At 43.8% G+C, this 25,558-nt stretch overlaps 1 protein-coding gene across 2 annotated transcripts in view; it reads right to left on the bottom strand.

Annotated features, from left to right (window-relative positions):
- The window catches only part of CPQ (carboxypeptidase Q), a 414,103-nt gene that overhangs the window by 121,946 nt on the left and 266,599 nt on the right, over nt 1-25,558 (bottom strand). For both annotated transcript variants that reach the window (XM_063450306.1, XM_063450307.1), the window contains exon 5: nt 14,183-14,294. In XM_063450306.1, the coding sequence (XP_063306376.1) occupies nt 14,183-14,294 (112 nt within the window). The remainder of the gene's footprint in view (nt 1-14,182; nt 14,295-25,558) is intronic.

A 25,558-nucleotide genomic window follows, 5' to 3' on the forward strand; every position in this document is an offset into this window, starting at 1 on the left:
AGCTTTTCAAATAATTAAATATTTTTGGATGAAAGTTTAAAATGATTTAATATTTTGAAAACTTTTCACCCTTTCTCCTGCTGTGTAGTTTAAAGCCCTGGTGCAATCCCACATTAGCAGATATATATATATATATATATATATATATATATATACCTTAAAAAGAGATGCACTCTCCAGTCTTTTATGAACAAAATACTATTTTAATCCAAATGTAAGTTTACATTCAGCTTGATCACTGTTTCGACCCGTTCAGGTCTTTCTCACGATCAGAGTCTTAAGAAAGACCCGAACGGGTTGAAACGTCGATCAAACTGAATGTAAACTGACATTTGGATTAAAATAGTATTTTGTTCATAAAACCGGAGAGTGCATCTCTTTTCAAGGTATATATATATATTAAAATTTAAACATTTAACCCAAAAATATGAATTCATTTGAAAAGCGTATTTAAAAATATGTTAGGAACCCATATCAAGTAATGATTGTGTTTAACTTCAGGCTTGACAATAATTAAATGTGAGGATAATGACAGACAAAACTGATCTATGTTGGAAAGATCTGACTGCTCATTTAACCCTCAAGTGTCAGTTCAAACCCCATTTTTATTTTCTCTTTATATCCCCTTTCTTATTAACCTTAGTAACTTCTTTGGAATTTAGTAACACTCTGAATTTGATGACTCTGATTTACCTCTTCTTCCCTCTTCTGTACAGTGTCACTAATTGTTGTACCCCCGCCATCTCTAACTGGATGGCGTTCTATTGTAACTCCACATTGGCCTTCCTCATACTCGCATTAACCAACTACAACAAGCATGTCAAACGTGCGGCCCATTGGCCCCATGCTGACTGCAATGTCTATTTATTGCAGCCCGCCTGCCCTGGGGCAGCTTTATGCTGTGGCTGTGACCAGATGCAAGACAGGAAAGATCTTTCCTGTCTGCCCTGCCACGGCCAATCGCATGCTCCGGCAGCCACAAGTGCGCTAAGCATTAGTCCACATCAGCCGCCAGATATGCGTATACAGTGTGTGAAGTCATATCCGGCAGCTGCACAGCGGCACGCACAGGGGCGGACTGAGAACCCTCAAAATAAATCTTACCCCCCCTCCCTTTCTCTTCCTCCCCCCCTCCCCTCCCTTTCTCTTCCTCCCCCCCTCCCCTCCCTTTCTCTTCCTCCCCCCCTCCCCTCCCTTTCTCTTCCTCCCCCCCCCCCTCCCTTTCTCTTCCTCCCCCCCTCCCCTCCCTTTCTCTTCCTCCCCCCCTCCCCTCCCTTTCTCTTCCTCCCCCCCTCCCCTCCCTTTCTCTTCCTCCCCCCCTCCCCTCCCTTTCTCTCCCTCCCCCCCTCCCCTCCCTTTCTCTCCTCCCCCCCTCCCCTCCCTTTCTCTTCCTCCCCCCCTCCCCTCCCTTTCTCTTCCTCCCCCCCTCCCCTCCCTTTCTCTTCCTCCCCCCCTCCCCTCCCTTTCTCTTCCTCCCCCCCTCCCCTCCCTTTCTCTTCCTCCCCCCCTCCCCTCCCTTTCTCTCCTCCCCCCCTCCCCTCCCTTTCTCTCCTCCCCCCCTCCCCTCCCTTTCTCTCCTCCCCCCCTCCCCTCCCTTTCTCTCCTCCCCCCCTCCCCTCCCTTTCTCTTCCTCCCCCCCCTCCCTCCCTTTCTCTTCCTCCCCCCCTCCCCTCCCTTTCTCTTCCTCCCCCCCTCCCCCTCCCTTTCTCTTCCTCCCCCCTCCCCTCCCTTTCTCTCCTCCCCCCCTCCCCTCCCTTTCTCTCCTCCCCCCCTCCCCTCCCTTTCTCTCCTCCCCCCCTCCCCTCCCTTCTCTCCTCCCCCCCTCCCCTCCCTTTCTCTCCTCCCCCCCCTCCCCTCCCTTTCTCTCCTCCCCCCCTCCCCTCCCTTTCTCTCCTCCCCCCCTCCCCTCCCTTTCTCTCCTCCCCCCCTCCCCTCCCTTTCTCTCCTCCCCCCTCCCCTCCCTTTCTCTCCTCCCCCCCTCCCCTCCCTTTCTCTCCTCCCCCCCTCCCCTCCCTTTCTCTCCTCCCCCCCTCCCCTCCCTTTCTCTCCTCCCCCCCTCCCCTCCCTTTCTCTCCTCCCCCCCTCCCCTCCCTTTCTCTCCTCCCCCCCTCCCCTCCCTTTCTCTCCTCCCCCCCTCCCCTCCCTTTCTCTTCTCCCCCCCTCCCCTCCCTTTCTCTTCTCCCCCCCTCCCCTCCCTTTCTCTTCTCCCCCCCTCCCCTCCCTTTCTCTTCTCCCCCCTCCCCTCCCTTTCTCTTCTCCCCCCCTCCCCTCCCTTTCTCTTCTCCCCCCCTCCCCTCCCTTTCTCTTCTCCCCCCCTCCCCTCCCTTTCTCTTCTCCCCCCCTCCCCTCCCTTTCTCTTCTCCCCCCCTCCCCTCCCTTTCTCTTCTCCCCCCCTCCCCTCCCTTTCTCTTCTCCCCCCCTCCCCTCCCTTTCTCTTCTCCCCCCCTCCCCTCCCTTTCTCTTCTCCCCCCCTCCCTCCCTTTCTCTTCTCCCCCCCTCCCCTCCCTTTCTCTTCTCCCCCCCTCCCCTCCCTTTCTCTTCTCCCCCCCCTCCCCTCCCTTTCTCTTCTCCCCCCCTCCCCTCCCTTTCTCTTCTCCCCCCCTCCCCTCCCTTTCTCTTCTCCCCCCCTCCCTCCCTTTCTCTTCTCCCCCCCTCCCCTCCCTTTCTCCCCCCCTCCCCTCCCTTTCTCTTCTCCCCCCCTCCCCTCCCTTTCTCTTCTCCCCCCCTCCCCTCCCTTTCTCTTCTCCCCCCCTCCCCTCCCTTTCTCTTCTCCCCCCCTCCCCTCCCTTTCTCTTCTCCCCCCCTCCCCTCCCTTTCTCTTCTCCCCCCCTCCCCTCCCTTTCTCTTCTCCCCCCCTCCCCTCCCTTTCTCTTCTCCCCCCCTCCCCTCCCTTTCTCTTCTCCCCCCCTCCCCTCCCTTTCTCTTCTCCCCCCCTCCCCTCCCTTTCTCTTCTCCCCCCCTCCCCTCCCTTTCTCTTCTCCCCCCCTCCCCTCCCTTTCTCTTCTCCCCCCCTCCCCTCCCTTTCTCTTCTCCCCCCCTCCCCTCCCTTTCTCTTCTCCCCCCCTCCCCTCCCTTTCTCTTCTCACCCCCTCCCCTCCCTTTCTCTTCTCACCCCCTCCCCTCCCTTTCTCTTCTCACCCCCTCCCCTCCCTTTCTCTTCTCACCCCCTCCCCTCCCTTTCTCTTCTCACCCCCTCCCCTCCCTTTCTCTTCTCACCCCCTCCCCTCCCTTTCTCTTCTCACCCCCTCCCCTCCCTTTCTCTTCTTACCCCCTCCCCTCCCTTTCTCTTCTTACCCCCTCCCCTCCCTTTCTCTTCTTACCCCCTCCCCTCCCTTTCTCTTCTTACCCCCTCCCCTCCCTTTCTCTTCTTACCCCCTCCCCTCCCTTTCTCTTCTTACCCCCTCCCCTCCCTTTCTCTTCTTACCCCCTCCCCTCCCTTTCTCTTCTTACCCCCTCCCCTCCCTTTCTCTTCTTACCCCCTCCCCTCCCTTTCTCTTCTTACCCCCTCCCCTCCCTTTCTCTTCTTACCCCCTCCCCTCCCTTTCTCTTCTTACCCCCTCCCCTCCCTTTCTCTTCTTACCCCCTCCCCTCCCTTTCTCTTCTTACCCCCTCCCCTCCCTTTCTCTTCTTACCCCCTCCCCTCCCTTTCTCTTCTTACCCCCTCCCCTCCCTTTCTCTTCTTACCCCCTCCCCTCCTCTTCTTACCCCTCCCCTCCCTTTCTCTTCTTACCCCCTCCCCTCCTCTTCTTACCCCCTCCCCTCCTCTTCTTACCCCCTCCCCTCCCTTTCTCTTCTTACCCCCTCCCCTCCCTTTCTCTTCTTACCCCCTCCCCTCCTCTTCTTACCCCCTCCCCTCCCTTTCTCTTCTTACCCCCTCCCCTCCCTTTCTCTTCTTACCCCCTCCCCTCCCTTTCTCTTCTTACCCCCTCCCCTCCCTTTCTCTTCTTACCCCCTCCCCTCCCTTTCTCTTCTTACCCCCTCCCCTCCCTTTCTCTTCTTACCCCCTCCCCTCCCTTTCTCTTCTTACCCCCTCCCCTCCCTTTCTCTTCTTACCCCCTCCCCTCCCTTTCTCTTCTTACCCCCTCCCCTCCCTTTCTCTTCTTACCCCCTCCCCTCCCTTTCTCTTCTTACCCCCTCCCCTCCCTTTCTCTTCTTACCCCCTCCCCTCCCTTTCTCTTCTTACCCCCTCCCCTCCCTTTCTCTTCTTACCCCCTCCCCTCCCTTTCTCTTCTTACCCCCTCCCCTCCCTTTCTCTTCTTACCCCCTCCCCTCCCTTTCTCTTCTTACCCCCTCCCCTCCCTTTCTCTTCTTACCCCCTCCCCTCCCGTTCTCTTCTTACCCCCTCCCCTCCCTTTCTCTTCTTACCCCCTCCCCTCCCTTTCTCTTCTTACCCCCTCCCCTCCCTTTCTCTTATTACCCCCTCCCCTCCTCTTATTACCCCCTCCCCTCCTCTTATTACCCCCTCCCCTCCTCTTATTACCCCCTCCCCTCCCTTTCTCTTATTACCCCCTCCCCTCCCTTTCTCTTATTACCCCCTCCCCTCCCTTTCTCTTATTACCCCCTCCCCTCCCTTTCTCTTATTACCCCCTCCCCTCCCTTTCTCTTATTACCCCCTCCCCTTTCTCTTATTACCCCCTCCCCTCCCTCTTATTACCCCCTCCCCTCCCTTTCTCTTATTACCCCCTCCCCTCCCTTTCTCTTATTACCCCCTCCCTCCTCTTATTACCCCCTCCCCTCCCTTTCTCTTATTACCCCCTCCCCTCCCTTTCTCTTATTACCCCCTCCCTCCCTTTCTCTTATTACCCCCTCCCTCCCTTTCTCTTATTACCCCCTCCCTCCCTTTCTCTTATTACCCCCTCCCTCCCTTTCTCTTATTACCCCCTCCCTCCCTTTCGCTTATTACCCCCTCCCTCCCTTTCGCTTATTACCCCCTCCCTCCCTTTCGCTTATTACCCCCTCCCTCCCTTTCGCTTATTACCCCCTCCCTCCCTTTCGCTTATTACCCCCTCCCTCCCTTTCGCTTATTACCCCCTCCCTCCCTTTCGCTTATTACCCCCTCCCTCCCTTTCGCTTATTACCCCCTCCCTCCCTTTCGCTTATTACCCCCTCCCTCCCTTTCGCTTATTACCCCCTCCCTCCCTTTCGCTTCTTACCCCCTCCCTCCCTTTCTCTTCTTACCCCCTCCCTCCCTTTCTCTTCTTACCCCCTCCCTCCCTTTCTCTTCTTACCCCCTCCCTCCCTTTCTCTTCTTACCCCCTCCCTCCCTTTCTCTTCTTACCCCCTCCCTCCCTTTCTCTTCTTACCCCCTCCCTCCCTCCCTTTCTGAGTGTGCACCTTCCATTCAGTCCGTCCGGGTACAGGAAACAGAAACTCCGCGCGGAACAGGAGTTTCTGTTTCCTGTACCCGGCCGGACTGACAGGAAGGTGCACACTCAGTGTGCATCTTCCTATCACTCCGGCCGGGCACCGTGGACCGGAGAGCAGCTCGGCCACGCTACAGGGGAGGGGAGGTGAGAAGCTGCAGCCGCCTGAGGCTCAGGCGGCTGCAGCATTTAAAGGGGCGGCCGGCCCCCTCAGAGTGTGCCGCCGTGCCCCCTGATGGCGGGCCCCCCCTCCCGGCCGGTCCCTCGGACCATGTCCGAAGTGCCCGACCGGTCAGTCCGCCCCTGGGCACGCAGAGGAGCGGTCTGTCTGCAGAGCAGGCCATCCACTTCTCCTTCCCTTCTGCTCGCAGTGCCACAGGAGCATCTAGTCTGCTTGAACAGAGAATAGCAGGGCTGGAACTGGAGGACGGGTGACTCATCTTAGGTAGGGTAAGAGGGTTTTGGGGGACCTTCCCCAATTAATACACTCCCCCCGCATCCCTCCAATTTAACACAATACATATATTGTGTTAAATTGGGGGGTGGAGTGTATTAATTGGGGGAGGAATAGAGGCAGGGTATTAAATTGGGAGAGCCAGGGGGCAGTGTATTCAATTAGTGTGAAGGGAGGGGGACAGTGTATTACATTGGGGGCAGGGAGGCATGTATCATAGTGGAGGGAGGTGGGAAAGTGTATTATAGAAGGGGGTGAGGGTGTGTATTAGATTGGGAGGCCAGTGTATTAGAAGGGAGGGCAGTGTTTACAGTGGAGGGACAGGGCAATGTATAAGAGTGGAGGGAGGGTGGGCAGTGTATTATATTTGGAGATCGTGTATTGGATTTGGGAGCATTGTATTAGATGGTAGGCAGTGTATAATAGAATGGGGTAAAGGGACAGTGTATTAGATTGGGTCTGCATGGAGGCGCTGAACACTCCCCATGGCGATGCTGATTACCCGTGCAGCGTTTTGTCACACATACCCAATAGCCTCCCATTGCTTTCCTATGGGAAAGCATTGGATTGGCTGACATCATCAAGTTTGATGATCTCAGCCAAAATGAAGAACATACTCATAGGACTTCAAAATCAACAAGATAACATCATTTGTTTTTTACAGCTGTGTAACAGCAAACATTCACAATTTCAGTCCCATTACCAAACTTTTCTTAATATATCAAGGTAATTGGACAGAAACATTGGTTATATGGAAATGCATGTTTCCTTAAAATAAATTCACTCTTTTGTTTACTGTGAAGCCCTAGGAGCGTAAGAACGTCCAATGTCAGTTAGGCAATTTTTTATACTGTACTTTTCTAAATCAACCTATGTTTCTATGAAAAATTAAGTTTTTGTTTTGTTGCGGCTCACATAAACTTAAACATTGTTTATTTGGCCTGTGTGAGCCTTTGTGTTTGACATGCTTGAACTACAATCATAGAACCTCATTTCCTGCAGTGTCCCCTTGTTTCCTGGGCCATTAAGAAATCCCCCAAAAAGTTTTAGGAAAACAAGGAAACACTATAGGGTCAGGAACACAAACATGTATTCCTTACCCTGTAGTGTTAAAACCACCATCTAGCCCCCCCCCTGACCCTCTTGCCACCCTAAATATAGCATAATCTTAATTGTATTCAAGTCTGCTGGTGCTGCTTTCTGTGCCTAATCTGCCTGCTTGGATGACATCAGAAGTGTTTCTGTGAGCCATTCACAATGCTTTCCAATATGATTGGCTAAAACTGTCAAGGAGGCAGATCATGGGCAGAGCCAGCACAGGTCAAACACAGCCCAAGTCAATCAGCATCTCCTCAAAGAGATGCATTGAATCAATGCACCTCTATGAGGAAAGTTCAGTGTCTGCATGCAGAGGGTAGAGACACTGAATAACAGTACTGCACAGTGTGCAGCACCGCTGCAGGAAGCACCTCTAGTAGCCATCTAAGGAGTGGCCAGTGGAGTTATCTCTAGGCTGTAATGTAAACACTGCGTTTTCTCTGAAAATACATTGTTTACAGCAAAAAGACTGAAGGGAATGATTATAGTCACCAGAACAACTACAGCTTTGTATTTGTTCTGGTGAGTATAGTGTCCCTTTAACATTTTCCTGAATAATATCTTTTTACAACAGTCATCCCTTTTCAGGATATTCCGGGTATTAGTTAATTGTGAGAAGCTGTTTTGAGTGGCTTAGTCCTTTTCAATGTTGAATTAGCCAAGTGTCCGATGGTTCACTTAGTCTAATAAACTGATAATGGAATAAGTCTGGTCAAAAATCAGAACTCTGAGGCTGATGTCACTTTGACATTATTAATGGTTCACTGGAAGCTGTTAAATATATTGATAATTACCAAAGAATAGATTAGAATTTACCTCTGTATCATCCTATAAATTGTACATTTAAAATTACAAAAATATACATTTTAAATTACAAAAATATATATAATATTTACACTTTATCTAAGTTAGCAAAACATACAGCAAAACTGTTGAAAGCAGAAATAGCTTAAAAGACAGAGAACAACATATCAGAAAGAAAAAATAATGCAATTTTCTGATGCATTAAAATATAATACGATTTAGTTCTTGTTAAAAAGACAAAAAAACTAAAAAAAAACTGTGTCTTATTTTATCACTGCATCCAAGTCTTTTGTTGAAGTGTAAGTATTAAAGATGTGCAATCTTCCCTTCTTTGAAGGCGAAGGCAAAGGTGAGATAAAAAAAAATTAGAAAGATATACAGAAATGAAAGTTCTGCTGTGAGCGGTAAAAGCTGACTTGCGTTGGAATGGCAGGTTTTAAAAGACTAGATAAAATGGTATCTAGAAGGAATACGTTGGATTGACATACTTTTTCTTTCACCTCTGTAATAGACGAGGATACCTTGAGGGAGGATTAAAGACACTGCCGTAATATAACAAAAAAGATAATGTCACTGTAGAAAAGCAACATTTTTAGATGAATAATTTAGAAAGAAATGACTTATCTGTGAAAGGATAAAATAGTATATGTAACAAAAAGTCCTTCATCTGAGAGTTAATTTTAAAAATGATTTGGCTCTCGATCAGGGGTACTTAATTCACCTAAGTGGGTAGACATTTGAATCATAGAAAGCAATATTCAAGCTGAGCCTTTTAGAGAAATAAACTCAGAAGTGTCTAATCTTGGTCAATCTTGGTCAAAGTTAAAGGAACACTTTAGTCACCAGAACAACTACGCTTATTCTATTTGTTCTAGTAAGTAGAATCATTCCCTTCAGGCTTTTTGCACTAAACACTTAGTCTTTTTAGAGAAAATGCAATGTTTACATTACAGCCTAGGGATAACACATGTCACTCCACAGATGGATACTAGAGGTGATTCCTGCAGCAGTGCTGCACACTGTGCAGGACTACCATACATTGTCTCCACCCTCTCAATGGAGACAATGAACTTTCCTCATAGAGATGAATTGATTCAATGTATCTCTGTGAGGAGATGCTGTTTGGCTATGGCTGTTTTACATAGAAACATAGAAACACAGAATGTGACGGCAGATAAGAACCATTCGGCCCATCTAGTCTGCCCAATTTTCTAAATACTTTCATTAGTCTCTGGCCTTATCTTATAATTAGGATAGCCTTATGCCTATCCCACGCATGCTTAAACTCCTTTACTGTGTTAACCTCTACCACTTCAGCTGGAAGGCGATTCCATGCATCCACTACCCTCTCAGTAAAGTAATACTTCCTGATATTATTTTTAAACCTTTGTCCCTCTAATTTAAGACTATGTCCTCTTGTTGTGGTAGTTTTTCTTCTTTTAAATATAGTCTCCTCCTTTACTGTGTTGATTCCCTTTATGTATTTAAATGTTTCTATCATATCCCCCTGTCTCGTCTTTCCTCCAAGCTATACATGTTAAGATCCTTTAACCTTTCCTGGTAAGTTTTATCCTGCAATCCATGAACCAGTTTAGTAGCCCTTCTCTGAACTCTCTCTAAAGTATCAATATCCTTCTGAAGATACGGTCTCCAGTACTGCGTACAATACTCCAAGTGAGGTCTCACCAGTGTTCTGTACAATGGCATGAGCACTTCCCTCTTTCTACTGCTAATACCTCTCCCTATAGAACCAAGCATTCGGCTAGCATTTCCTGCTGCTCTATTACATTGTCTGCCAGCAGCAGACTGCAATAAAGGTAAAAAGGTTGCAATATTTAAGTGGGCAAGGGAGGCTATATGGTGTTTTTAACATTGTACGGTCAGGAATACAGGTTTGTGTTCCTGACCCTATAGTGTTCCTTTAAGTTAGTAAAACAAAAGAGTACTCTTCAGGGTACGACACATAATTTTTCTTTTTTTTTTTTTTTTCACTAGTTAGATGCTGCATTCTAGAATAGTGCCATACATGATAGTCTTTCTATTTTGATATTATGGGATGCATATGAAATCTCTTTTCATAACTGAATTGTTCATTGAAATAATAAACAACATACAAAGAGGACAACTTGCAACTACTTAAGGGAACATTTCGCATTTGCAACATTTTCCTCTGAATTTCTCTTAATAGTCTATAAAGTCAGTTTATGAGTAAGTCCTCCCTCCAGAGGTTTGAAGAGGACCACATGATGGATGAGAAAACAATAAACAATAGCCATATTTTTGTGTAAGCTGCAAACAAATGTGCAATGAATTACCGTAAATAGTCTCTGAAAATATTCTTTCTGAGCAGCAATTGAGGTCAAAGCACGGAATGAACAACAATAAAAACATGCATTTATTTCATAAGATTGGAATTTTTCAAATAACATATGCTTCTATTATCATTCCTCCTCCAACTAACAAAGGTATTTCTGGAATTATTTACTCATCTTTGATGTTGGAAAATATTCCACTTGCATGACCTTTGAGGATTTATATTCACATCTGGTACATAGAAAGTCACACAAACCCTAAAATTCTAAAGTTCATTACTATAATTTTTAGGATTTAATAAGGGGTTTTGCTTGTATGGTAATATAAATATACATAGCAATACATTTGAAGTGGTGGCAATGTTATGATATTAATAATATGTTATTATTTTCATAATAATAGAAGCCATGTTTGAAACCATCCCTACATATGTACAGTTTACACTGTACATATTCAGCCTTAAAGAGATTTTGCCTAGTTCTGGTTTTAGGACTGGAACAAAAAAAAAAATGTATCCGGGTGATTGGATTAATGTAAAAACAAAACATAGCATAGCAAAACAAAAAACCAACAACTTTATTCTAATCCACTCCTAACTAACCTTATCATTTATATTAGAAATTTTAAAGAAAAGGTTCGCTATACATTGGGGGAAATCTATTTTACAAGGGCAGACATCACTATGCTTAGCAACAGGGATGCACTGTGCTAACAATAACATACTGTATATAACACATAGCTATCTCCTATTGGAATGTATAGAAACACTAATATTTGTTTTGGATGTTTGCAAAAACGTAAAGCTGCATATTCCTAGTTTAAATGCATGGTTTCCGTTTTTTTTGTTTTTTTTTTTACCTAAAATTTAGAAATGGTATTCTACTAGTGTAATTTTTAGAATTATGTATGACAAGCCAGCTGTGACTTAAATAACATTGCCATTCCTAACGCTTCCCCGGAGAGCGCTATAAGAGCAAAACAGTAGGTTGTACCCTCATACACATGTAGAGTCAAAAGAAAAACAGGACGTCTTCAATTTAAAAACATCCTTAATGCCTTTCTCTCCTGCTTTCATTGTCCTTTTAGAAAAGTATATTCTATAATTCAATTGTAATACTTCCAATCAGTGCTAGGTTGGATTGCCCAATCCTTCTTTGCTACATTTCAATAATAAAAATAAGCTTAAATTGTTGCCTATATCGGACATTCCTGATGTTTCAGATATCCGTCCAAAATTCTCTCTCAAATAGTTTTTTTGGTGTTCTTAATATTCAACCTCTCTTTCAATGCTTCTTAAAAGGGACATGCTAAGCCTCGAAATCAATTCAGCTTAATGCAGTGGTCTTAGTTCCTAGATGTTGTCCTTGCCATCTAACAATGAAAAGCATTTCCATTTCAGGAAAACATCAATGTTTACATTTCTCGGTTAGACTGCCTGTAGTAACGGTCAGACAGCAACTAGGAGCACTTCCGCCTTGAATGCCTAAATTTGCTGTTCACAATCAGCATAAACCTGACATTATGGCCTCGATTTAACATTTTTGAATACATTTTTCAAATGATTTATTTTAGGAAAGAGATCTCTAATCTCTCTCCTTCCCCTATCATTATATCACCCAACCCCACTCCCCCTGCCATCCTATCCACATTTGCACCTGCTACAGCACAAGAGGTCTCTGCACTGCTCTTGTCCTCCCGCCCCACCACCTGCTCTCTCGATCCTATTCCCTCGCATCTCATCCGCACTTTGTCTCCCTCTCTTGCTCTTCCTCTCGCTAGCATTTTCAATCTCTCCCTTTCCTCTGGCACATTTCCCTCACCCTTCAAACATGCAATCGTAACCCCGATTCTGAAAAAGCCCAACCTTGATCCCAACTCCCCATCCAACTACCGCCCTATCTCGCTACTCCCATTTGCCTCCAAGATCCTCGAGAGAGTTGTGTACGCCAGATTGACAGACTTTCTCGAATCCAACTCTCTGCTTGACCCCCTTCAGTCTGGATTCCGCGCTGGTCACTCTGTCGAAACTGCTGTGACCAAAGTATCCAACGACTTAATTGCTGCTAAATCTCACGGCCAATACTCTATCCTAATCCTCCTTGATCTTTCTGCCGCATTTGACACTGTTGATCATCAACAGCTTCTTCACATTCTTCGTAACTTTGGTCTACGGGATACTGCTCTCTCCTGGTGCTCCTCCTACCTCTCCCAGCGCTCTTTCAGTGTTTCTTTCTCTGGTTCTGCCTCTTCTCACCAACCCCTCTCTGTCGGCGTCCCCCAAGGATCTGTCCTCGGCCCCCTATTGTTCTCTATCTATACTGCCTCCCTTGGTAAACTCATCAGCTCCTTTGGTTTCCAATATCATTTATATGCAGATGACACGCAAATCTACCTGTCCTCCCCTGATCTCTCTCCGCCCACCTTGACTCGTGTTTCTGACTGCCTCTCTGCTATTTCCAACTGGATGGCTTCTCACTTCCTTAAACTCAACCTGTCCAAAACAGAACTTCTAGTTTTTCCTCCCTCAAGTGCTGCTACTCCTGTTGTCTCCATCCAAGTCAACGGCGCTACTATCACCTCTACCTCGCAGGCTCGCTGCCTAGGGGTTCTTTTCGATTCTGACCTCTCTTTTACTCCCCATGTCCAATCGATAGTCAAATCCTGTCGCTTCAAACTCAAGAACATAGCGCGCATCCGCCAATATCTAACTCCGGACGCGGCTAAGATATTTGTTCATGCTGTTGTTCTCTCTCGCCTCGACTACTGCAATCCCCTTCTGACCGGTCTTACATGTTCCCAGCTTGCACCGCTGCAATCTGTAATGAACGCGGCTGCGAGGCTTATTTTCCTGTCCGGTCGCACCTCCCACGCCTCCACGCTCTGTCAGTCCCTGCATTGGCTTCCAGTTAGATATAGGGCCCAATTCAAAATTCTGGCACTTGCTTACAAATCCCTACATAATGCTGCTCCAACATACCTATCCTCCCTCATACACAAGTATGTCCCATCGAGACCCCTGCGCTCATCCCAAGACCTACGCCTATCCTCTGCCCGGATCCCCACCTCTGACGCTCGCCTTCAAGACTTCTCTAGGGCTGCACCTATTCTGTGGAACTCACTTCCCTCCTCAATCAGACTTTCACCCAGCCTCCACTCCTTCAAAAAATCTTTGAAAACTCACTTCTTCGTTAAAGCGTATCAATTAAACTGTCAGCAAGCTTCTCATCCCCCACCCCATGACTCCTTTCCTGCAACTGTCAAAAATGACCTACCAAGCACTCAATAAACCCTTATCTAACAAACTATTTAATTCCCCTACTTTAACCCGTTTGTGTCACTATACCCCACTCCCTCTAGCATGTAAGCTCATTGAGCAGGGCCCTCAACCGCCTCTGTTCCTGTACGTCCAGTGGTCTGATCTCAATTATGTGTCTGTTAGTCCACCCATTGTACAGTGCTACGGAATTTGTTGGCGCTATATAAATAATAAAATAATAATAAAATAATAATAATGAAAAATATTTGAAATTTTTAATATTTTTTTTTATATATTGATTCTTTTTTTACATTAGGAAATATTTTTCATTCTTTAATATTTTGAAAATATTAAACGTTTATTCAAATATTTAAATTAATTTGAAAAGCTTAACCAGCAATACTCAAATGAGGCTTATTACAGGAAATGCCTTTCTATGAGTAGAAGCCTATTGGCACTGCACGGTAAATGCAACCCATCCACAGTTTATAAAGAAGCAGTTGACTGGCCCAAGAGCAAAAGGAGGAGCAGTGGCCACTGTGAGACCTGGAATATGCTAGCAGAAAGAGGAGTTAAATGCTATTTTTAATATATTTTTTGACAGTATGATACTTCCATGAAATAGTGGTACTTCCACGGAATAGGGGAGTAAAACTCCGATATTTTTATAAGATGGTCTCAGATCATGCACACTAGCCTCCAAACAATTGATCTTGATGATCATTGATCTTGATGATATTAGCCAAAGAGGAGGGACGAGTCTTGGACAGAGCAGCGGGCCATGGGATAGATGCAAGGTTAAAGTTAACTCTTGGGGTCTTTGAAAGTTAATAGAGATGGGTTGATGTGTATAGACTGGTTAAAATAAATACTTTTAAAGTATGACTGACTTACCAAGATCTTTAATGAGAGACAGTGCTTCCCATGATATAAAGGCTCCACCTCCATCATCCATTGCTCCTTGTCCAACATCCCAGCTGTCCAGGTGTCCGCTGACAATTACAACCTACGAATGTAAGACACAGAGATACATTACAATTTCTATCTATTTATGTTTTTTGTTACCATTCATTCATATCACATGTTAAAATACATATATATTTTTAAATTCTTTATTTTTGCAGTGCATTGAAGGATGTACATGCCATTTTATTGATAGATTGCGAGGTAACAAAATAGTAGTTGTAACACATAGCATTGAAACAGTAAATCAGAATAGACATTGCACTTATTTTTATAGTAAAGTCGAACAATCAAACTTTGTAATTTTTGTTTAGTGTCTAGTGTTGTTGTAAGGCTAGTTGTGGCTTACATATTGGGTAAGTATTGTCTCATAATGTAAATAACACACAGCTTTCCTGTGTAACGCGAATGAAGGGTTTTGATAGCTAATATCTCGGTTGTTTGTCCCGAACTGACATGGTCTAGCTAGGGTGTAATCAGTGTGGGTCCTTGGTGGACGCCCTCATCTATGTTAAAATATATTTTATACACACAAATTACATACTTTTTTTTATTCTCTGTCAAATTGTGAGCAACAATTTATATTGTGTCAATTTCCTGGCAGCCCAATATTTGCAAGAAAATCATCATCATACTGGAATTGGAACATTCCGTAAAGAGACAGAAAATGTTCTGTTTGAGATAGGTGTAATTCCACTGAATTGTAAATTAGAATTGTGCACCTTCATCCGACTACAGTATCAGCAGAAAAGTGCAGCTTAATTAAGAGTTTGTAGCAAAAAACAGAAATTTTTACTTACCGTAAATTCTTTTTTTCTTAATATGGTGGCAGTCACATATGGGTTTTGCTCCTCCCTGTGGACAAGACTTTTAACAAGCTTAATTAAAAAAGGATCCTCCCCCTTTGGGTATAAAGGCTCAGACCGCAAAACCTACCCCAGTACGTGACAAGTAAAGAAAACCAGACAAATCCAATATCCAATGCAAAATTACTTTAATAAAGAGGGAGGGTTATAATACTGCCACCATATTAAGAAAAAAAGAATTTACGGTAAGTAAAAATTTCTGTTTTTTCTGTCATATGGTGGCAGTCACATATGGGATATAGCAAGAATCCCTCTGGGCGGGACCTAAGCCACGACGGCTTGTAACACCTTACGCCCAAAGGCAGCTTCAGAGGCAGAGAAAATGTCTAGCCGGTAGTGCTTGATAAAGGTGTTGTAAGATGACCAGCATGCTGCCTTGCAAATGATTTCTGGAGATGCAAGTGCCCTTTCTGCCCATGAGGTAGCCATAGCTCGAGTAGAATGGGCCTTGATAGCAGCAGGCGACTGAAGACCTGAGGAAGAATATGCCAAATCGATAGCCTGAATAAGCCAACGAGATAAAGTACCACGGGAAGATACCTTACCCTTTAAGTGACCCTGAAAATTAACAAACAGGTGATCCGACACTCTGAATTCCTTTGTTCTGTTTAAATATATACGTAACGCTCTTCTTACGTCCAATTTTTGCCATCTGTGTTCTTGAAGGGATGAGGGCGCAGTAAAAAAGGAAGGTAAAATAATAGGTCGATTCACATTCTTTGAAGATAAAACCTTAGGCAGAAAAGAAGGTCTCGGGTAAAGAACCACCTTGTCCTCATGGAAAATAGTGAATTCGTCTGAAGAGGATAGGGCGTGAAGTTCTCCCACTCTTTTGGCTGAGGTGATGGCCACCAGAAACAAAACCTTAAGAGATAAAATTTTTAAAGGAACTTCCTCCAAAGGTTCAAACGGGGTAGCACTAAGGGCTTGAAGGACTAGGGCTAAGTCCCATGATGGAAACACTGATCGTTTAGGAGGCCTCCTGAGGCTGATAGACCTAAAAAACCTTCTGATAAAAACATTTGCTGCCAGATCCTTTAGAAGAAAAAAATTCAAAGCTGATATTTGGACCTTGAGAGTAGAGACTCCCAGGCCAGCGTCAAAGCCTTCTTGCAAAAACTGAAGAATGTTATCAATTGATGGTTGTAAGATCGGGAACCGGTGATCCCTACACCAGTGCAGGAACTTGGACCAAATTCTACAGTATATCCTAGAAGTCGATACTCTAGTGGCGCGGAGTAAGACAGCTATTCTCTCATCCTGTAATCCCTTGCTTCGAAGGATCAGCCTTGCAGTAGCCAAGCCGTCAATCTGAACATCTCTAGAACTTTCAAGGGTAGGTTCCTGTTCACAATGAGATGAGCTGACATGGGAAGTTCCCAATAGCTGATGGTCATCTCTTTTAGGGCGGCAAACCAGACTCTGTTTGGCCAATAAGGGATTATTGCCAATATCCTTGCCCTGTCTGTTCGTATCTTGAGGAGAACCTTTGGGATCAGGGGCAGAGGTGGGAAGATGTAAGCCAGCTGAAAATCCCACCTTATTGATAGAGCGTCTATCCAACTTTGTTGATCCGTTCTGAATAGGGAGGTGAAGTGGTAAACTTTCTTGTTTGATCTTCTTGCCATCAAATCTACTTCTGGTACGTCGAATTTCCCAGTTAGGATTCTGAATACGTCCGGGTTTAGCGACCATTCCTTTTCGTCCCACTTTCCCCTGCTCAAATCGTCGGCTATAACATTGTCGCTGCCTCTTATGTAGACCGCCGTAATGTCTTCCAGATTTCTCTGTGCCCATTCTATAACGGCTGTACAAAGACTGTAAAGCCTTCTCGCTCTGGTTCCTCCCTGTCGATTGATATAAGAGACTACCGTACGATTGTCTGACTGTATCTTGACCGCTCTTTGAAGTAACCAAGGTCTGAGGTGATGAAGAGCATACAGAACCGCCAACAATTCTTTGAAATTTGTGGATTCCTCTGCTTCTTTGGAAGACCATTTTCCTTGGAACATGGTGGAACCCAAGTGGGCTCCCCAACCTGAGTTTGAAGCGTCTGTGGTGACTATCAGCCAGACCTTTGGTAGAAAGGACAAGCCTTTTAACAGGCACTCTGAGGTTATCCACCAATCTAGCTGTTCTTTCACCTGAGGGGACAGTAGGAATCTTTCGTCTAGATCTTCCTCCTTCTTTGACCAAGACGTCAGGATGTTCCACTGTAAAGGTCTGACCTTTGATCTTGCCCATTTGACTGCGGGAAAAGTGGCCGTAAGAAGCCCTAACACACTCATGGCCTCTCTGAATGAACAACTTTTCATTCTCTGGAGGTTGGAAATCGATCTTCGGATCTTTATTCTCTTCCGTCTGGGCAGAAAAATTGACATGGTGGTTGAATCGATCTTGAACCCGAGAAACTCTATTACTCTTGTTGGAATGCAAACTGATTTTTTTAGATTCAAAATCCAACCATGGTCCTGAAGAAACTTTATAGTGATCTGCAGATCCTTGTGCAGTTGATCTTCGGTATGTGCCACCAGTAGCCAGTCGTCTAAATATGGGACAATTGAAACACCCTTTTCCCTTAAACGAGCAGTTAGAGGAGACAGGATTTTGGTAAAGATCCTTGGAGCGGAGGAAAGACCAAAAGGTAGAGCCCTGAACTGGAAATGCACGGTGTGACTTCTTCTTCTTATTGCAAATCTTAGATATTTCCTTGAAGTAGGGGCTATCGGAACATGAAGATAGGCATCCTTTAAGTCGATTTTTACCATAACGTCTCCGTTTTGCAATAGGGGAAAAACTGATGCGATTGATTCCATACGGAATCTGTGATAAGGGATAAACTGATTTATCCTCTTCAGATCCAGAATGGGCCGAAATGAGTGGTCCGGTTTTGGAACGAGAAACAGTCTTGAATAGACTCCTCGAAATTCCTGTTTCTGTGGCACTCTTTCTATTACACTTTTGTGAAGAAGCAGCCTGGTCTGACAATCTAGAGCTCGAGATTTCTTTCTGGACTGGTAGGATGAAAGTAGAAACCTTGATCTTGGCTTTTCCAGAAAAACAATCTTGTGTCCCTTTCGGATAATCCTTAGAACCCAAGGATCCTTTGTGGTCTGTTCCCATGTTTCTCCTTCAGAAAGTATTTCAAAGTAAAGATCTATTTTCTGTAAATCTCACCTCAAAATACCTCTGAGCCGTGTGGGGGGGCAGGTGACACGGCGTACCTCTTCTGATCTGCACCATGCTGTCAGTGGGTACTAGCACAGCTTTTAAATCAAATTTTCGCGTTGTTTTTTTTTTTTTTTTTTTTTTTGCAATATCTCTTTAAGCTTCCGTTTGCGCATGCGTCTTTGCGCACCCGGAAGCTCAGGTGGAACGCAAACACCACCCGGGCGTGCGTTCCACCGCTGTGCGCTTGCTCAGAGCAAGCTCCGCCTCCCGGAAGTATTTGCCGGAAACTTTCTCGGCATAAATTACAGACCTCAGTATGCTCCGTAACGATTAAGAAAACGGAGCATGGGCCACTCAGCTTACCACCCGGGCAGCTCTCGGACCGGATCCCCCAGACAGCAACCTGTGTGTCTCACCAACGACGAAGTCCTGTCCATCCCTATCGGGACAAGAAAGAAGACTGTGGGGTAGGTTTTGCGGTCTGAGCCTTTATACCCAAAGGGGGAGGATCCTTTTTTAATTAAGCTTGTTAAAAGTCTTGTCCACAGGGAGGAGCAAAACCCATATGTGACTGCCACCATATGACAGAAAAATTACGAATTGTGCATGGAGCACACAAAGTATGAATGCATGTTTTTTGCAAGTGAATTTGTATTTAGAGATTAATGTTGTTTCTTTGTTTAGAAATGCCTGTTAAGAATCTAACTATATTTTCTTTCAAATTTGCAAATTGCTCACAAAAACCCCAGATGCCCTGAAATGACATTTCTCAATGGAAAAAAAAAAAAACGTGAAATGTTGAGTAAAACACAATGCAATCTCCTACAGCAACGCAGAATGAAAATGTGAAAATATTATTTTATTACACAATTGTACTCTGCATGTGTGCTCCAGATTACAAATCAGTCACATGTTCATTCTCACAGCCATACACTATACAACCTTGCTTTTCACTTCATGTGCCAGAGAATCCCATTGTGCCCAGTTATCGTGCTCCAGCAACTATGTCTCACAATGAACAATTCACCCAATTTTGAAGCAAAACTCATGGACAGATAACCAGTAGTAAGATCCGATAGGGGCCTAGGCAAGTTACCAGTTGCCTCGCCTGCCATTCTACACATGAAACGGTGGACGTGGCCAAGACAATTCATGGTCTGGAGGACCCTGTCTAACTCCTAGTCCATAGGCAGCTGCCTACGGTCACTTTTTGGTTAATTCTGCTTTGTAGGTAACCACATAATCTTGGGGACCAAAATATATTCCTTGCAAAGTGTGTAAGGTGCTTCCAACGTGCTACATACATGTAAACCAGTCATCAAGTCTGTGCTACATCCATGTCAATTCTGTGTTTTTTACAAAAGAAAACTTCAAACTTGATGAAACTGATACTGTATAACTATTAGAAACTTTGGAATGTGTTCTGTCATAGAAAGCATGTGCTACCTTTATTTTAACTGCATAAGAATAAACAACCAACCACAAAAATAGGAAATCATTTTTAATTGCTTGCATGACTCAAAGTTACTCTATTTTAGATCTGAAGAAAATCAATTAAAAGTCAGTATGAATTTTTTTTTTTAATTTACCTGTTAAATGAAATTCCCCTCAATGTGTTAGATTTACTGGATACACTGGTGAAAACATCTCGTATGTTTACAAAGCGTGACTGCTGATTGATTATTCTATAATCTGATTAGAAACAAACATTTCTATGTACCACAGGTAACAGGTCTCAACAGACATTTCTGTTTCCCTAAAATGCACCTGTCATAAAATTGCCAACATTGTGTCACACATAATGCTTTTAAATAGCTAGATCCCTCTATATATAGACTATTCCACATGAACATAGAAATGTATAAATGCATATAGTTTACAAAATCATGGATGATGTGAGTGGGCATCATGAAAGTTCATGGATACATGTTTACAAGAAATGCCACAGCATTTTGACAAATTCAGCTGTTGCCTAAAGCATTGAGCAGTTGCATACGCCACTGCTATGTGTGTTGCTCATGAACAAGAATTCTTTTAACCTTATTGCCGCAAACCTCCTGCATGTGTCTGTTTAACAGCTATGTTTCTTAGAATATGCTGGATTTGACTGATGGACAAATTAACCAAGTAGAACGGTGACTTATACACCTGAAGATTATTATATACACCTCGATACTGTGAAATGTATAAATATAGGGCTGTGTAATTTTTAGAAATAATGCACATCGAATGCAGGATTTTATCGTTGAGAAGCTCATTCAAACACACATGGATGGTGAGTTTTACTGCTGTGAGGCTCATTAATGCACTCTTACACATGTGAGATTACTGGATTTTGTTGATATTGGTCTCTGTGACACCAACAGACATTCCATGGCTGGAAGTGGTGCATAGCATATTCTATTTGGTCATTTTTTTTAATATCTGTGTTTTCCGTCACTGTTCAGTTTTGCTCCTGTTCAGCCCAGCCATGTCTATTGCGTCTCCTGCTCTGTCTAACCATGTGTGTTCTTTAAACCTTGGTTATTATTATTACCGGCATTTATAAATCTCCTAAACATTCCGCAGTGCTGTACAATTGGGGGGGAAAAAAAAAAGACACTACAATGTACACAGACAAATACAAAGGTAGCTATTTTATAAATAGTACTTCGCTACATAGATCCTGAGCTTACCATCTAAAGGCTGACCAGGTGACAGATAAAAGATTTCTGAATCCGAGTTCTTAGACTATGCATTAGGTTTTGTATCCTTCTGAGTTTGAGTACGTATATCAGAACCACTTTAGTCCAGTTTTTATTTTAAGGTTTTACTCTGGACCCCTAAAGCACTTTAGCTTCCTGAAATGCTATGTGTTAAGAGTGTGTCCTATTTTTTTATTTTACAAAAAGTGCAGATCTTAACAGAAATGTACACTCTTATAAATAGTACTGGTTACACCCACTGGCTTTCAATCAGACAACAGGTCCTTTTACTTCCTGGTTTGCTTAGCACAGTTGAGCTAAACTCTAGAGGCAACAATTGCCCAGACCACCTGCCTTGCAAAGACTTCTCATTGAACTGCATTGGGAAGTCTGTGAATGGACAGGCACAGAAAATCTGGGCTGGGGAAGTAATGTGGGGCTTGCAAAGGCTGCAGAAAAGCCTCATGCATGACAATACCTTACTGGCCTTGGCCACTGCTAATTGACATTGCACATTGTTGCATAGTTTGTTGTCTATAACAATTCCCAAGTCCTTTTCATGTGTTGTTATCCCTAATTCGCTTCCATTAAGGGTATACGTTGCTTGTGTATTCCTTACGCCGAAGTGCATAACTTTGCATTTTTCAACATTAAATTTCATCTGCCATTTGAGTGCCCAGTCCTCCAGTCTATCTAAATCCATCTGCAGCAAAGTAATATCTTGCCCACATTGTATTATTTTACAAAGTTGTGTGTCATCTGCAAACACTGAAACATGACTTTTAATGCTGTCTTCAAGATCATTTATAAACATGTTAAATAGAAGGGGTCCCAGAACAGACCCCTGAGGGACACCACTTGCCACCTCTGTCCAGCTTGAAAATTTACCATTAACGACAACTCTTTGTACTCTTTTTAAGCCAATGTTCTACCCAAGAACAAGCATTTTCATCTAGTCCGATTTCCTTGAGTTTGAACACTAATATTCTGTGTGGAACTGTATCAAATGCCTTGGCAAAATCCAAATAGATCACATCCACTGCAACACCCTGATCTATACTTCTAATTCTTTGTAGAATGCAATCAAGATAGTTTGACATGACCTGTGCTTCATAAAACCGTGCTGATTTTTGCTGATAACCATGTTCTTCTCAAGGAATTCTTGAATATTATCACTTAATAACCTTTCAAATATGTTACCAGCCACAGAAGTTAAGCTCACAGGTGTTTGTTTTTAAAAGGTTGTTATTGCATTAGCAAGATCAACATGATATCAGAATAATTGTGTTAGGAATGCAAGAAATAATTTAAGAACAAGTATTTGTTACTCTTACAATGTAAATTTTGGGATGGCAGTGCAACTTTAAAGGCAATCAGAAAGGTTTCAAGACAAATCCTTATGTAACGGTATCACAACACTGAACTTACAAGTGTCAATTTATTCGGTAATAAGAATTAAGCAACATCCATAATAATTTCTTTGTACATTAAATGCCATTGTCTAATCTATTTCCCTATGCCAAATAACGTAAGCAAGATACTTGCGTAGTTGTATAGGTATAATAAGTACAGTTAATGTTAAAACATGACTTTACGTTAAAGGGACACTATACTCCCCAAAACAACTTCAGCTTAATGAAGCAGTTTTGGTGTATAGATCACGCCCCATGCGGTCTCACTGCTCAATTCTCTGTCATTTAGAAGTTAAATCACTCTGTTTATGAAGCCCTATCCACACCTTCCTGATTTTAAATTCTAAATATTGACTGACTGAACAAAAAATAAGCTTCAGTTAAAAAAAAAAAAAAAAAAGTCATAGATTTTAAATTCATTGTTTACAAACCGGCTCTGAAATATTTCTCCCACAGTGTTCCAAAACTTAGAATATAACAAGATAACACAACATTAGAAGTTTTCAGGTTTTAAAAATAGCCAAAGCATTATTTAGGATAGAAATGAACCAAACAACCCACTACAGATATTGGGTTCGACCTGCTGGATCTCCTTCATCAAAGTCCACATTTTTTGTTTACTTGCATGACATAGAGCTGGGTGACAAGTAACTGGTGGGGAGAAAATGGTGGGGAGCTCTCCAGCAATATAAAATTAAATGAACACCCCACTGCCCAAACCACCCAATTACAGCTCATATCCTGCACTACAGCCCCTAGCCCCCTACTACTGCCCAGTCCCCTTACTCAGCCCCTGTTTATTGGCTCTAAAAGTGTAATGTTTGGGTGTATGTGTGTGTACGAGTATGTCTGTGTGTGTCAGTATGTCTGTGTGTGTGTCAGTAGGTGTGTCTCAATATGCCTGTGTGTGTGTGTGAGTGTCAATATGTCTGTGTGTGTGCGCCAATATGTCTGTGTGTGTGTGTGTGTGTGTGTGTGCCAGTATGTCTGTCTGTGTGTGTGCAAGGATGTCTGTCTGTGTCAGTATGTCTGTGCATGTGTGTGAAAGTATGTCTGTCTATGTGTGTGCTATTATGTCTGACTGTGTGTGTGTGCCAGTATGACTGCCCCCCATTTCAATCACATGGTAAAAATGGTTTACACTCCTTGTGCAATGGGCCACTTGACTGGATTTGCCCCCCAGACCTAAGGCTGCCAGCCCTCCCCTGTGTAGACTGTAGAATTACCAGCACTTATTCTAGAACTGCTAATATTAATAGAACTCTACATAACTGAAAAACTGAAATCCATACCCCAAGTACCATATTTATTTATTCCTTTCCATACACAATCCATCTGGTAACCCAGATATAATAACCCTATCTGATTTTACTAAAGTGCCAGTGTTACACATGCGAAGCATACAAAAATAGGCCCACCATGTCATTTTTCTTTAGATTTATTAAATGAAATAAAATATAGCTCAGTGCATTTAACAGATATTCCTGGTAGCATATGTCATTGGAGAAAGATCTGTCAAATATTTTTCCTGAAGGAGAGAAATATCGTAATGTACCGTATGTCTTTTCTATAACGCATCATTATTGCCTCACAGTGGCTCTGTCAGTTTTGAGTATTTCATTAAGATATAATCTTCATGAAATACTCCTATTGACTGCATTAGAAGAGGTATAAACTGATATTGTGGCAGCCTTTCCATCAGACTACTACTATTAAGGTATCGTTGGGACACTTGGGAGAAGGCTATGAAGAAAAAATATTGTATATAATTAATTTCGCACACCCTATATTTATAATCTTGTGGTAACTGTTCTACCTTTATTATTGTATACTCTGTGAATGTTGCTTCATTCTAGAGTGTCCATTGACATTTTTTTCTTTATTACATATGGATGGAATTCCCCCATTCCCCCAATATTGTCCCCCCCCCCTTACTTTACAACATATTGCATTTGTCTATAATTTTGTTTCAAAATACTGTTTGTTGTATTTTTATAAAAATTGTTCAATAAAAATAATTATAATTTAACCCTAATTTTTTTTTTACAAATGCAATAACATAATAGAAAGTAGGAACTATGTGGGCAAAGTCGAGGCTGAAAAAGGTAAAAACAATCCCCTCAACTTTTGTCAAAGACTTGGACATAAATGAAGCTCCATGAGCTAAAGGTGGAACCTAATAGACAGATTGCATAATCCATGAGGGAGAGCTTAGGTAAGTGTATCTGCTGTTTCCTTTAACCAGGGCCTTTATTAATCTTGTGAGCATGTAATCTCATGGGTCTTTGCAAAAGAGACCCTTTGATATATATATATATTGTTTTAGGAAGGACGGTACCTCTTTTTTAACCCAATTCCCTCTGCTTCTTTTTTTACCACGTGTCCTCCTTTTTAAGGTTATTATGGTACAGTATAGTATTTGATGTGTACCACAGAGTTACATACCTACGGCACTAACTGCATGTCAGGGTACCTGTTGTCTCTACCTCGGAGGAGGTGAGACACTTAGACGCTCGTCCTCTGAGAGGGGTTGACTCACTCGTTCCTCGCAGTCCTCTCGGCCGTTTACACGCTGGCCGCGATTGATCCGCCTCCTTTTATGACGCGGCGCCCTGTAGCCGACGTCATGACGACTATCCGTTCCGGCCTGTCAATCAAACCCCGAGCAACGAATCAGGACTCGTCGGGGGCGGGATCATCAATTTAGAACCAGGGTATAAAATAGGGTTTTGTGTATTGGTTCATTGCCCTGTCGTGGTTCTAGCTAGTCTAGTCACTCAGTGCTCTTATTACTGTTTGTCTCTTTGGTTCTGACCCGGCTTGTATTGTTCTACTCTGCTTACCTCTATTATCCTTTTGACTCGGCTTGTCTCTCGCTTACCTGTCCTCTCGTTCCCTCGACCTCGGCTTGTCTCTAGACCATTCTTTGCTTATTCCTTACGTTAGTCCGGCCATTCTAAGGTCCGGTATACGTACCTAGCTCCTGTTTGTACTCTGCGTTTTGGATCCCAGTCCCGATCCTGACATTACGACAGGGCCAATGGATCCTGCAGGTACAAACGCTCAGGTCGGTTCTCCTGACTCTAGATTTGAGGCCATGGATCATAGAATGGACCAGATGGCTCTAGCGCTGCAAGCTTTACTATCTCGTTCTAGTAATCAATCAGAAGAGAT

This window comes from Pelobates fuscus, chromosome 4 (genome assembly GCF_036172605.1).
Source record: "Pelobates fuscus isolate aPelFus1 chromosome 4, aPelFus1.pri, whole genome shotgun sequence".
NCBI lineage: Eukaryota > Metazoa > Chordata > Amphibia > Anura > Pelobatidae > Pelobates > Pelobates fuscus.